Here is a 13,165-nt window from a genome sequence, read left to right on the forward strand (position 1 = left end):
TAAATACATAGCATACCTCTGCATATATTTAGTGTTCTAAAACTATACCACTTTAAAAAGAAATAAAATAAGGTATATAGGAGTAAATTCGGAAAATATATGCAATAACTTCAAGAAGAAAGTTAAAAAACTTTACTGAAGATACATTTCTTAATATTTTGTTTTTGTTGTATAGTAACACAATCGACTTTTATGTATTGATTTTATATCCAACATTCTTGCCAAACCCTTTTTTAAATTATGATAGTTTTTCTGCATACTCTTTTGGAGTTTTTTTGTTTTTTTGGTAGATGTGCTTTTCCAGTGAAGTATGTTTGTTCACTTCGGGTCCTATTTGCTAAGTATTTTTTTAAAAATACTGAGTTTTATTTCACATGTATATTTTTGTCTCCCCACCATTTCCATGTCTGACCACTGCTACTACTATGTCCTACCATAACATTCCATACATACTTAAAACCAAGCAAAGGGTGGAGTTCCACCTTTAAAAACTAAATCGGCATTTTGGACAACACATTCTTGGCAATGGAACCTGGACAACATTTATCAAACACAGTAGGGAAAGTTCTTACTCTGCATTATAAAAAGGACAGCCAAATATCATTGTTACAGGAATGAAATAAGACTGAAAATTTTTAACAAATTGTTTAAACTATTTTCTTAAAGAGATTTCCTCCACTGCCAGAGATCTTGAATAGCCTCCTGCTCAGTGGTACGGAAGCAATTCTTCACATAATTGATGAACTTGGCTTCCACTCTGGGAAGAGAACCACCTTTTTCTATACTTGCTTGCATTTTTGCTTTAATGTCTTCTACAGAACTAGGTCCTTTTGGTGTTTTAGGATTTTTTTCTTGTTTTTTGAAGGATTCTTGTCCTTTTGATCTTGGTATTGATGATGGTTTTGAGTCTTTTCCATTCTGATTTGACTTTTGGTCCATCTTTGGCTGGAGTATCTCAAATAGATTTCTTTACTGGTTCTTTTCTTCAGCTTCCTCATAAAAATCATCATTATCATCATCTTCATCATCATCGTCTTCATCAGCAGCAAGTTTTACTTTTTTCTGTGGAACCTTGCTACCACCAGGGGCAGACCACTTTCCTGATATACTTAAGAGTTTCACATCCTCCTCCTCTTCGTCTTCTGACTCTGCATCTTCCTCCACAGCTACTAAGTGCTGTCCACTAATATGCACTGGCCCTGAACCACACTTCAACCTTAAGACCACTGGTGGTGGGATTTCAAAGCCCCCAAGGGAAACTGTTGGCTGTACAGACATTTTCAAAGCTGCTGGTGTTACTTTAATTGGACTGCCTTCGTAATTCATTGCCTCTGCTTCAACAATGTGCAATTTATCCTTTGCACCAGCCCCTAAAGATAACTGGTGCTCATTTTCATCATTATCCACCTTAAAGTGATCATCTTTGTCGGCCTTTAGTTCACAACTGAAAAGATAGTTCTGGGGCCTCAGGAGGCTCATGTCCATGTCCACTGAATCTTCCATCAGGTGGCAGCATGCACTTAGGTGGGAGAAAAGGCAGACGGAGATAAACGACCACTGCTCAAGAAAACAGCCGCTCAGGATGGAATCACATCAGTTTGCTAAGTATTTTTTAAAAATAACAAATGAACACTGAGCTAAAACAAGTATTTTTTCATCTTTTTATTTTAAAAGCTAATCTTATGGCTTTTCTAATTTTAATCTATTAACATGGCTGTGATGGCCATGCAAACACATTAATCAGACATCCTGATGCAGGGAACACAATTGCCTGATGACCCCAGCTGCTACCCTACTGGAAAGCACTTTGTTCACACCGAGGCCAAACTTCCCATGGGCTGCTCCCAGCCATTGGCTAACCAGGGTGAAAGTACTAAGGCGGGACTATTTCCACAAGACACAGGAGTCCCTCGTGGGCAACTTTGGCTTGTGAACTCCACATTGGCATGTTTAATGTGCTATTATTTATTGTCAGGTATACAGTTGTTTGTTCTTATGCACCGAATAGTACCACTGGACTTTTGTTGGAAGTTTCAATCTCCTAAAACAAACAATTTAAAAGTGTTTTCTCTTTTAAAAAACAGATTTATTGATGATCCAATCCTCCAAGATACAGAGGATAGAAAGAGAAGAACCATGTCTCTGAAACAATTGATCAGCAATGAATATATAGTTGCTGTGAAAGTTATGCCAACATTGGGGGAAATAGTGATTATACCCATTTTACAGGCCATAGAACAGTCACTGAGGCCAATATTGGGTTTGTCCTACGTATGAAAACTGATTTCAAAATGTTTTTTGGGGTTTTCTCATGGCCGGAGACTCCAAAAGGATAGATGATACAAAGTAGATGGGCATTTCTTAAAATGGAATCTTGAGAATGTGTTGAAAATGATTACAGTGAGGAAGAAGTGGAAACAACTAACAGAGACAGCGAAGTGGTCGAGGAGCTTACTGGCGAACTCAGAGTTTAAAAGGACACATCCAAGCAATGGAAGATGAGAAAACAGCCAAATGTCACTGAGTCATCAGTTCTTATATTTTTTCTCATGGTGTTTTCTCTTTTTCCACTATCTCTGTTTGAGAAAGAAAGCGACCCTAAGCTTCCTTGTCTCAGAAGAGATTTGTAGTGTGGTAAAATATCCAAGACTTTCTAGCTTTTGTTTCCAAGAATTTGAGCCTTTAGGAGTCCTTAAGCAAAAAGGAAGACAGCTTTCTTGGATGGGGCAGAGTGTCTAGGTAGCACAGAACTTTCCCAGGTTAGAAAGAGATTGTTCGTAGGACGGTCGGAGGAAGAGTGGTCTGTAGGGCCCTTGAGTTGAGGTCACCTGTGCACTGAACTGTGGCTATGCTTGTTCAAAGTCATATCCCATGATTTTCTAGAACAGAGTTTACTACTAGGCAAAAGCTTATAAATATTTTTTAAATGTGTGAGCATCTGAAACTTGGAATGCAATGACTTGTGAGGAATTCTAAGGATAACACAAAGAACTTTTGAAGAGCATCCTAATAGGAGAAAAAGGAAGGAGAGCCTACTATTTGGCCAGGTTGGTATATCAGATGACACTAAAAAGAGAAAGTCACTCAATTCTGATTTTATTTCCCTGTTTTTTAGAACTGGGGCATGTGAAATAAACTAACCTCTCAACTGAGGCATGTGAAGTAAAAATGGTTAAGGGGATTCCTCAGGCTAAGGGTGCTGGTTCATCTTCATCTCTACCCTTCTCTGTGTCACAGGTGCTCTGTTGCTAATTGGCTTCTTGTTGGGTTTGGCCAGTGGGAAGCACTGGTGGGCAGTTCAGAGCTGGATGAGGGAGAGGCTGAGGTGTTTCTTCCCAGAACCCTCCCTGACTTTGGTGTCTCATTCCTTCACACCAATGGACCCTCCTCCTGTTCCAGTTTCAGTTTGCAGACAGTTCTAGCAACAACACTTCCTTCTCTTACCCTTTGGGCTTAAGGGGTTGTGCTGGCTCTTCTTTGCTCTTCTGAATCCACTCATCCCGATCCTCCACCTTGCTCTGTGCTCAGGTGGCTCCCCTGTATGGACTTCACTAAAAACTTCCCTTTCCTCTGGCATCCAAGTGGGCTCGGCCAATAAGAGGCATCAGCGGGATTTCAGAATGAGGAGGGTGAGACTGAGGCATTCATTCCCCTGTCCTCATATACCTCCCATACTCCCTCCCCAACAATGCTGGGTTGGCTGCGGGCTGTGGGCCTCTACCAAAGGCCATACAGTGTTGCTGTCAGAGCCGTTCTATACTACAATCTCTGTGGAGTCTAACAATAGTTTCCTCCACTTATTCATTCAGACCCAGGGATATTCACTTCCCCTGTCCTTACTAGCCCCAAGATATTGAACCATCACTTCTTGTATATCGTAAACACTGCCCACAGCTTTGTAAGTGTTCCCTTCCCTCAATTACCTAGTTTAAGCGGGTCATCTAGTTCTTTCTGCCACCTTGACTCATTCAGACTCTTAACCAGCTTTCCATTATCTCTGGGTGCTGCACTATCCCTGTCTGTTTCCTTAACTCTGCCCACATCCCTGTAAGTTGTCTTTCTATTAAAGTCTCTTCACGTTATCCCTCTGGGGTGAGGAGGGGATTCTATGTCCTACCCGGACCGTGACCGATACACTAAATGAAGACATGATTAGATATTTACTTGCTGCATTAAGGGAATTTACATTCTCAACCACAGACAGATTATAACTCATAGAACTGAAGTCACTTGCATTATTAGCACTCTCAAATCATTATTAATATTTTCTTAAAAGCTGTGGAGGCTAGGAAACACGATAGGGAACTAGAGATAAGCAGCTGTGGTACATGAAGTCCCTCCAAAGGAGAGAAAAGTGGCTTCTAGCAAATTCATATCCATGAAAACATAGGTTCCTAGTAAAATGCCAGAACAAATTCTCAAGCAGATATTTTATGATTACTTAGAAAAAGAAGTAGTCGTCACCAAGCATAGTTATTCATTAAGATAGGAGTAAATAAACATTTTACATCTTTCATAAGATCTTCAGTCTAAAGAGATAGAGAATTGTCAGTCTATAATATACATTGATTTCAAGAAATTTGATGAAATATCTCATGATATTTTAGAGAAGAAATGGATACTGACTGAGATACATAGATGGATCAAGTGATAGTTTGAATACTTGCATCCAAAGATAACTAACTGATTAGTTTCAACCTGGAAATAAATCTCCTGGGGTCTTCTCCATGGCTCTGTTTTCAGCCTTATTTAAAAATTTTTACTGGACACTGATTTGAATGAACACACAGAATGCACCTTTGTTACCCACAAATTTGACAAATTGTGGGGAAGCAGACAATATTCTGGGTTGTAAAATCATGATTTGAAATTACCTCAACCAGTGGGAATTTTAGACTTAAACTGAAAGATAAAATGCACTAGAGAGAGGCATAAGGATTGGAAGGGAGGAAACAAAGTGTCATCATTCACAGATAACATGATTGCATATGTAGAAAGTCTAAAAGAATCTACAGACAAATTATATTGATATATGAATTTGGCAAGGTCTCTGGATACAAGACATACATAAAAAATCATTGTATTTTTATATACCAGCAACAAACAAATAGAAAATAAAATGTCATTTGCAACAGCACAAAAACTATGTATTTTTTTCCTTTTTTTTGGGGGGTCAGAGTCTCTTTCTGTCACCCAGCCTGGAGTGCAGTGGTGTGATCTTGGCTCACTGCAAGCTCCGCCTCCCAGGCTTATGCCATTCTCCTGTCTCAGCCTCCCAAGTAGCTAGCTGGGACTACAGGCGCCCGCCACCATGCCTGGCTAATGTTTTGTATTTTCAGTGGAGACGGGGGTTTCACCATGTTAGCCAGGATGGTCTCGACCTCCTGACCTTGTGATCCGCCTGCCTCGGCCTCCCAAAGTGCTGGGATTACAAGTGTGAGCCACTGCGCCCAGCCATGCAAAAACTATTAACTATCTAGATATATATGTAACAAAAGACACATGCAAGACTCTTACCCTAAGCATTACAAAACATTATTGGGAGAAATTAAAGAATGTCTAAATAAGCAGAGGAAGATACCAGACTAATGGGTTGGAAGACTCAGTATTATAAAAAAGTGAGTTCTGGCCAGGTGCGGTGGTTCAAACCTATAATCCCAGCACTTTGGGAGGCCGAGGCGGGTGGATCACCTGAGATCAGGAGTTCAAGACCAGCCTGGCCAACATAGTGAAACCCCATCTCTACTAAAAAATACACACATTAGCCAGGCGTGATGGCAGGTGCCTGTAATCCCAGCTACTCAGGAGGCTGAGGCAGGGAGAATTGCTTGAACCCAGGAGGCGAAAGTTGCAGCAAGCTGAGATCATGCCACTGCATTCCAGCCTGGGCGACACAGCGAGACTCAGTCTCAGGGGGCAGGGGTGGGAAGAAGTGAGTTCTACAGAAATCAATGTATAGATTCAACAGAATTCTAGTCAAAACACCACAGATTATTTTGCAGAGATTGTCCAGGTAGTTCAAAAATACGTGTGGAAATACAAAGAACCTAGAATGGTAAAAGCATTTTAGAAGCAGAACAAAATTAAAGGATATACGTCATCAGATTATCAAGGCTGATTAAAACATGTAGTATTGGCAAAGGAGAGGCAAAATGACCAAAAGAAATAGAATAGAAAGTCTAGAAACAGAATCCACCCATGCATGTTGCCTGACTCATGATTTTTAAAAAGTCCTTCAATGGATCCTTTAACAGAAAGGATGGTCTTGTCAATAAAAGGTGTTGGGTCAGCTGGATATCCAAACGAAAAAAGTGTATTTTGATTTCTGCCTCATACCATGCCCCCAAATTTTATTCCAAATGAGATGTCAATCTAAATTTTAAAAGTAAAACAAAGTTTTTAAAAGGAAATGTAGTAGAAGGATTCCATGATTCTGGAGTAGGCAAGGATAGCTTAAACAGGACATAAAATGTGCTAACTATAAAGAAAAATATTGGTTAATTAGGCTATATTAAAATTAAGAAATTTTGTTTTATCAAATATACCATTAAGAGAATGAAGAGGCAGTGTAATTACATAATGGAGTATTTTCTAACAACAAAAATAAACCAACAATAGCCATATAAGACATTGTGGATGAAAATTACAAATGTAATACTGGGCAAGAGAGTACATACAGTATGATTCCATGTATATAAAACGCTAAAACACAAAAATTAATCTGTGCTGCTAGAAGGCAGGGGAGTGGTTACTGTTGGGCAGACAGTAGATGCCAGAGGGCGTGAAGGGGCTTCTGAGGTGTTGGTAATTTTTTTTTGTTAGTTACACATGTGCATTCAGTGGGTGTGTGAAAATTTATTGAATCAATTCACTTATGATATGGCACTTTTCTGTAGGTATGTAATTCATGAGAAAAAAATTTAAAAGTTAACAAAAATAAATACAAAGTTTTGAATTAAAGTGCAAAAATTAAAGTTCACAAGCAGCAGCCTGGTGTGTCTGGAGTTGGTTCCTTCTGGTGGGTTCGTGGTCTCGCTGACTTCAAGAATGAAGCCCCGGACCTTCGCAGTGAGTGGTACAGCTCTTAAAGTTGGCAGGGACACAAAGAGTGCACAGCAGCAAGACTTATCATGAAAAGCAAAAGAATGAAGGATCCACAGCCTGGAAGGGGACCTGAGTGGGTTGCCACTGCTGGCTGGAGTGACCAGGTTTTATTGCCTTACTTGTCCCCACCCATGGCCTGCTGAATGGTCCATTTTACAGAGTGCTGATTGGTCCATTTTACAGAGTGCTGATTGGTTCATTTTACAGAGTGCTGATTGGTGCATTTTACAAACCTGTAGCTAGCTGCAGAGCGCCGATTGGTGGGTTTTTACAGAGCACTCATTGGTGCATTTTACAAACCTCTTGTAAGAAAAGTTCTCCAAGTCCCCACTCGACCCAGGAAGTCCAGCTGGCTTCACCTCTCACTGAGGAGTCAGGTTAACTAATGTTAGATGCCACAACGAACAGACTCTGAAATTTCAGTATTTTAAAGAGCAAACCTTTCTTGTTGATGCAAAGTCTGATGGGAAGCCTACCTTCATGTGGAATGTGTCCTCCAAGGTCTCTGCAGCAGGGGAAGAGAGGAATGAAAGAGACATAATGACTTTTAACTGCCTTGGCCCAGGAGTGACACGTTATTTCTCCTCCTGAAACTATAAACATGGCCCCCACCAAACTGTGAGGGAGGCTGGGAAGTGCAGGAAAGCAAATGGGATATTTGGTGAACACTAACTGTGCCACACTTAGCTTGATGGCAGTTGGCTTGAAAAATACTGCAGTGTTTTTAGTTAACTACAAATGTAGCTTGTGCCACCTGTGTATGTGTAATATGGTTGCTAAGCATAAGGCAACTTTGGAAAGCACTGAAAAAAAATAAATATGGGGCTCAGGAAAAAAAACAACAACAAAAGAAGGAAGTAGTTTTCCAGTTTTATTCCATCAGGGTTAGGTCACATTTGAAAAATTGTGTTCATTTCTGGATATCATCTTTTAAAAGTGACATTGACAGGCTAGTGCATGTCCAGAGAATGGTAACTACAAAGATATATTAGCCATGGCAGGCTAGGATATATTGCAGTGATAAATAAACCCTCAAGCCTTTTTGTTGTTGTTGTTGCTGTTGTTTTTGAGACAAGGTCTTGCTCTTTCACCCAGGCTGGAGTGCAGTGGCGTGATCATGGCTCACTGCAGCCTCGACCTCCTGGGCTCAACCTATCCTCCCACCTCAGTCTCCCAAGTAACTGGGACTACAAGAGAGCCACCACGCCCAACTAATTTTTAAATTTTCTGTAGAGATGCGGGTCTTGCTATGTTGCCCAGGCTGGTCTCAAACGCCTGGACTCAAGGAGTCCTCCCACCTTAGCCTCTCAAAGTGCTGGGATGACAGGTGTGGGCCACTGCACTTGGCCCAACCTTCAAGTCTTAATGGTCTAATACAACACTCATGCCACAGTCTGACAGGTGCATGAGAGATAGCTTTCTATGTGCTGACACAGGGATTCAGGCTTCTTCCATCTCACAGATTCCATGCCTCTTATGTGTCCTGAGAATTTTCCACTGGATCCTCTGCACTAAGCACGCCAATGAGTGAAAGAGATCAAGGAAGATCTCATAAGACACATGGCCTAGCATAGAAGTAGCACACATATGTTCAATCTTGTTTTATTGGCCAAAACCCAGTCATATGCCCCAACCTAATGGCTACGGTATTCTTGTATGCCCAAGAAGAGGAAATGGGATTGGGGAGCATCTAGTTAGCTCTGCCACAGATGGTGACAGATCCAAAGTCATGTGGGACACAGTTGAAGGAACTACATAAAGTCAAACTGGAAAAAAATGATACCTATTCTCAAATATATGAAAGGAGACACACAATAGCTCCCTCAAATATTTAAAGTGCTGTTGTGTGGAAGAAGGAATATACTTACTCTGGATAGCTTCTGAAGGCAGAAGTAGGAAGAAAGAGTTAGACAAATGGGACAAATTTTTTATCTGTTTAGTATAAGAAAGAACTTGCTATCAATAGAACTGTTCATCTCAGAGCAGATTACTCTGAGTACTAATAAACACTGTTTTATTAAGTGCTTACTATGTGCTAAAATCTTAAATCATTCAGTTGTAATAACTACTCTTGAAATACTACTACTAATATCCATACTTTGAAGGTGAAGAAACTCGTCTTAGAGAGACTGTGTAACTTGCCCAATGACACACATATAGTAAGAGGCAGGACCAGGATTTGAATCCTGGTCTTTTTGAACCCAAAGTGTGTGCACTGAAACCCTAGGCTATACTGCCCTTAAGGAATTTTGTTATTAGGTGGTGTAGATAATAACAGTTCAGCAGGGATATTTCAAAGAGGATTTCTTCATGGTGTTTGAGTTGGACTGAAATGGAAGCTGTCTCATGATAGGTATGTATAAAGAAACTTCTGGGTGCTCACTTCAGCAGCACATACATTAACATTGGAATGATACAGAGAAGATTAGCATGGTCCCTGTGCAAGGATGACACGCAAATTCCTAAAGTGTTCCATATTTTTACCACCTGAATTTTGTAAAAATAAAAATGAAATCAATACAATAATTTAAAAGAAACTTCTGGGGACCTTAAAAGGCTCTGTTAAGTAACTAGTGCTTTGGTGTTGGGTGCTGAGGGAAGCACAGGACTCACACAGGGAAGCAAAATTAAGCAAAATTCATTGCTGTTCCAACTAAAACTTCGCCATGAGTGTGTGGTTACCATAAGTGATTAACAAACAGTAGGAGGTTTGGGGGTGAAAATGACTTGTGGGGCTACGTCCTATGCATGAGGGTTTGGCTACCACCAAAGCAAATCTTGATACAGCCACTGCCAGGAATATTGCTGGGCTTCAGTTGGATGCTCAACATCTCCCCCTATAGGAGTTGGAGATGCAAATCATCCACTTCTGTTGGCTGTAGTAATTTGTTTAGTTCACACTCAGTCACATAGAAGCAGGCGCTGGCAGCCTTAGTAATTTTGTCAGGTAGCCATGGAGACACTATGTTGCTTCAGAAATTCATAGTCTACAAAGGGCGAGTGAATTCTGAAAGCATTGGAAGTGCATCATAATTCCCTGTCTCTGGCTTGCATTTGTAAAAGCAGATAAGCAAAACAAATATAACTGGACCCAAGTATCCAAACCGATGAAGAGACTCAACGGACAGAACACAGTATTACTAGTCCTGCATCCTACAACAAGCAAGTTATTATCTGGACTCAAGTGGCTATTTAGGAATTGCTGCATGCCAAGAATACAACACTGCAAGAAAATGCTCTCTAGTTTGTAAAAATTTATACCCTGTCTAAAGTGGTTCAGAAGTCACTGCCTATGCCATTAAAATGTGAAACAAAACAGAGTTCACCCCAAAGGGGAAGAAAGAGTAAATATATTTGGAGCACAGAATTGAACAGATTGCCACACTTGGGCAAGAAAATTGCTACAAGATTTCCAGTAGATAAAGCTGTAAGAGAAACACAGTTATATATTTTTCATTTTCTGACAACAGGAAGCAAATAAATCCATCAGCAGATAGATTATTTTTTCTCCCTGCAAATAAATGAAATCACCAATGAATGGTGTGGGTTCTTATATAAAATACAGAGATTTATGGAGTGAACAGAATCTTAACTTCACTATAAAAGATACTGAAATGAGCCCTCAGATGGCTCTTGAATCAGACATCCATAAATACAGAGAGCATAACTTTAAGTAACAATGAAGTCATTTTTGTAACAGGCTCTATTGACATTGTGCAGAAATTCTTTTTCCAAGGTTTAAGTTAATAGAGGGATAGAACTGTGAAGCTCTACATCAGGGATTCTCAAGCTTTAGTGAATGACTTTGGGAGCTTGATAAAAAGGTACATCCGTAGGCCCCTTTCCCAGAGCTTTGGATTCTGTAGGCCTGGAGAAGGGCCCAGAAATCTGCATTTTTAACTCTCATCCCACCAAGTGTTTGAGATGGAGGTGGTCTGTAGATCTGAGTTTGAGAAATACAGATGGGATGACATAAGTGGACTTTGAGCAGGTGTTAGGCCAAGATCTCTTTGCAATGGGTGGGAAACCAGCTTGAGGCATTTCACAACCTCTGTGGAGCTGAGGCTCATTTGGAAGAAGGACTCAAGGTCTAATGTGAGCCAGGAACTACACTAGATGCTTGCATATACTGACTCATTTAAAGAACCAGGGAGCCACAGGCAGCATTTCTCTTCACAACACATTCGATTCGATGCCTATTTAAATTATCTGCCATGAATTGCTTAGAGCAAAAAGCTTACTATAACATTCCAGTTACAGAATTATATGAGCATTTTGGTATGTCCAGAGTCCCAGGAATGTTAAGTGTATCCCTAGATGGTCCCATTTTTTCTATTGCTCACAGTTATGAAACAGTTTAAAACTTGTATCCCCATGAAAGGAATTTGTGCTTTGAAATTCTTCCTACATCTGAGAAATCTAAACATGCCAGTGGTCATCACAGAGTAACCCTGTGGGCCTGAGGGGGATGTGGGTGTGCATGAGTGATGGGCAGGGAAGCTGCGGACAAGATTAGAGAGCTCCTTCCATTTTTCTCATTGCTGGTCGCCACAGGTCATGCCTGGTTTGAAAACAGAAACAAAACAAACTAGCAAAAACCCACCTAGCTTTTTGGGTTAAAGAATGGTTAACTTTGGGGCCAGGAGTGGTGGCTCACGCCTGTAATCCCAGCACTTTGGGAGGCCGAGGCGGGCGGATCGTGAAGTCAGGAGATAGACACCATCCTGTGAATGGTGAAATCCCGTGTCTACTAAAAATACAAAAAATTAGCTGGGCATGTTGGTGGGCGCCTGTAGTCCTAGTTATTCGGGAGGCCTGAGGCAGGCGAGTGGCGTGAACCCGGGAGGCGGAGCTTGCAGTGAGCTGAGATGGCACCATTGCACTCTGGCCTGGGCAACAGAGCGAGACTCCGTCTAAAAAAACAAAAACAAAAAACAAAAAACAAACCAAAAAAACGGTTAGCTTTTTGGGTTTGGTGTTGGTGCACATCTCTAGTCATGATAGGATGCAGGTCAGAGGGCAGGGATAAGAGGGAAAAACCCATGATTGCTTCTAAGAGTCTAAACCAAGGACACATCCCACCAATGGTGATGCACCACGAAGCCTTTGAAGGTCCACATAAGACATTTCGAAGCCATGAATCTTGCTTGTTTATTAAAAAATTTTTTTGTTAAACTGGAGCATAAAGATCTATCTTGGGGCAAAGTTTCAGAAAATAAGTGAAAGTCCAGTTTTCTAGATTCAGAACAATCAAAGGCTAGACAATGGCAATCAATAATAATGCTCCCCTCCATACCAATTTGAAAAGTTAAAAATGTTATCAGATGCTCAGATGTCTTCACATCATGAAACAACTGGAACATTTTTTTCTCCTTCATTAAATGGCCGATTTGACAGCTGTTTCAGCTCAACACTCTTAGTTTGATTATTTGTTATTCAACATTTGGCCCTGATAATATTTTCGATTCTAAAGTGCCCAAGACTATATTTAAATCTACTGAAATATTTTGGTTATGTTTTATTTATGGGACTTTGCTTGTCTTTTAACCTCCTTTAGTAGCAGGAAACCAAATTATTAGCTCATCTATTTTGGCGAAATAAAACAATTCATGGTTTAAAAAGTTTGGAAAAGGTAAAACTTCAGAAAAATCATAACAATGGCCAGCTTATAATGCTGTTTGTGTACTTTCTATAGGATGTGTAGCTTCATCCTGTGGGAGGATTTCCTTCATTTGAATCCCCAAGGCCTCTGACTGATTTCCCTCTTCCTTTGGTGCTGTTTGTGTTTAAAAAATAATGCCTAAGGGAAAGATAACCATCGTTCTGTTGCTTTGTGGACACATGCATTCTCATACAATTTCTGTTCCCTCTTCCTTGTCAGTGATGAGATGAAGAATTGAGTGTAAGCACATCAAAATTGCACAGTAAGTAGTTAGGAGTCTTTCAAATAGCACTAAAAGAGGCTGAATTGCCAGTGAGGAAGGCACAGCTGGAAGCTAGATATTGCATCATCTGGCCTTCCTCTGCTGAACAAAGAAAATTATTTTGTGAAATATGTACA

The 13,165-nt window shown here is 40.4% G+C and overlaps 1 protein-coding gene and 1 non-coding gene across 3 annotated transcripts; one reads left to right on the forward strand and one right to left on the reverse strand.

Annotated features, from left to right (window-relative positions):
• Nucleotides 1-660: 660 nt before the first annotated feature.
• On the reverse strand, nt 661-1,503 carry LOC111545852 (nucleophosmin-like). Of its 2 annotated transcripts, XM_023216972.1 has the most exons (3): nt 1,446-1,503; nt 974-1,166; nt 661-883 (listed from the first exon to the last, which is right to left on the reverse strand). In XM_023216972.1, the coding sequence occupies exons 1-3, from the start codon at nt 1,501-1,503 to the stop codon at nt 661-663; spliced, it is 474 nt and encodes a 157-aa protein (XP_023072740.1). The 2 variants fall into 2 exon arrangements, with proteins under 2 accessions (XP_023072740.1, XP_023072730.1); XM_023216962.1 differs by having other exon boundaries at nt 974-1,503.
• Nucleotides 1,504-9,479: 7,976 nt separating this feature from the next.
• On the forward strand, nt 9,480-9,586 carry LOC111549287. Its single transcript, XR_002733679.1, has one exon. It is a non-coding gene; the product is annotated as a U6 spliceosomal RNA (small nuclear RNA).
• Nucleotides 9,587-13,165: the final 3,579 nt, after the last annotated feature.

Source organism: Piliocolobus tephrosceles, chromosome 11, assembly GCF_002776525.5.
Source record: "Piliocolobus tephrosceles isolate RC106 chromosome 11, ASM277652v3, whole genome shotgun sequence".
Classification (NCBI taxonomy): domain Eukaryota; kingdom Metazoa; phylum Chordata; class Mammalia; order Primates; family Cercopithecidae; genus Piliocolobus; species Piliocolobus tephrosceles.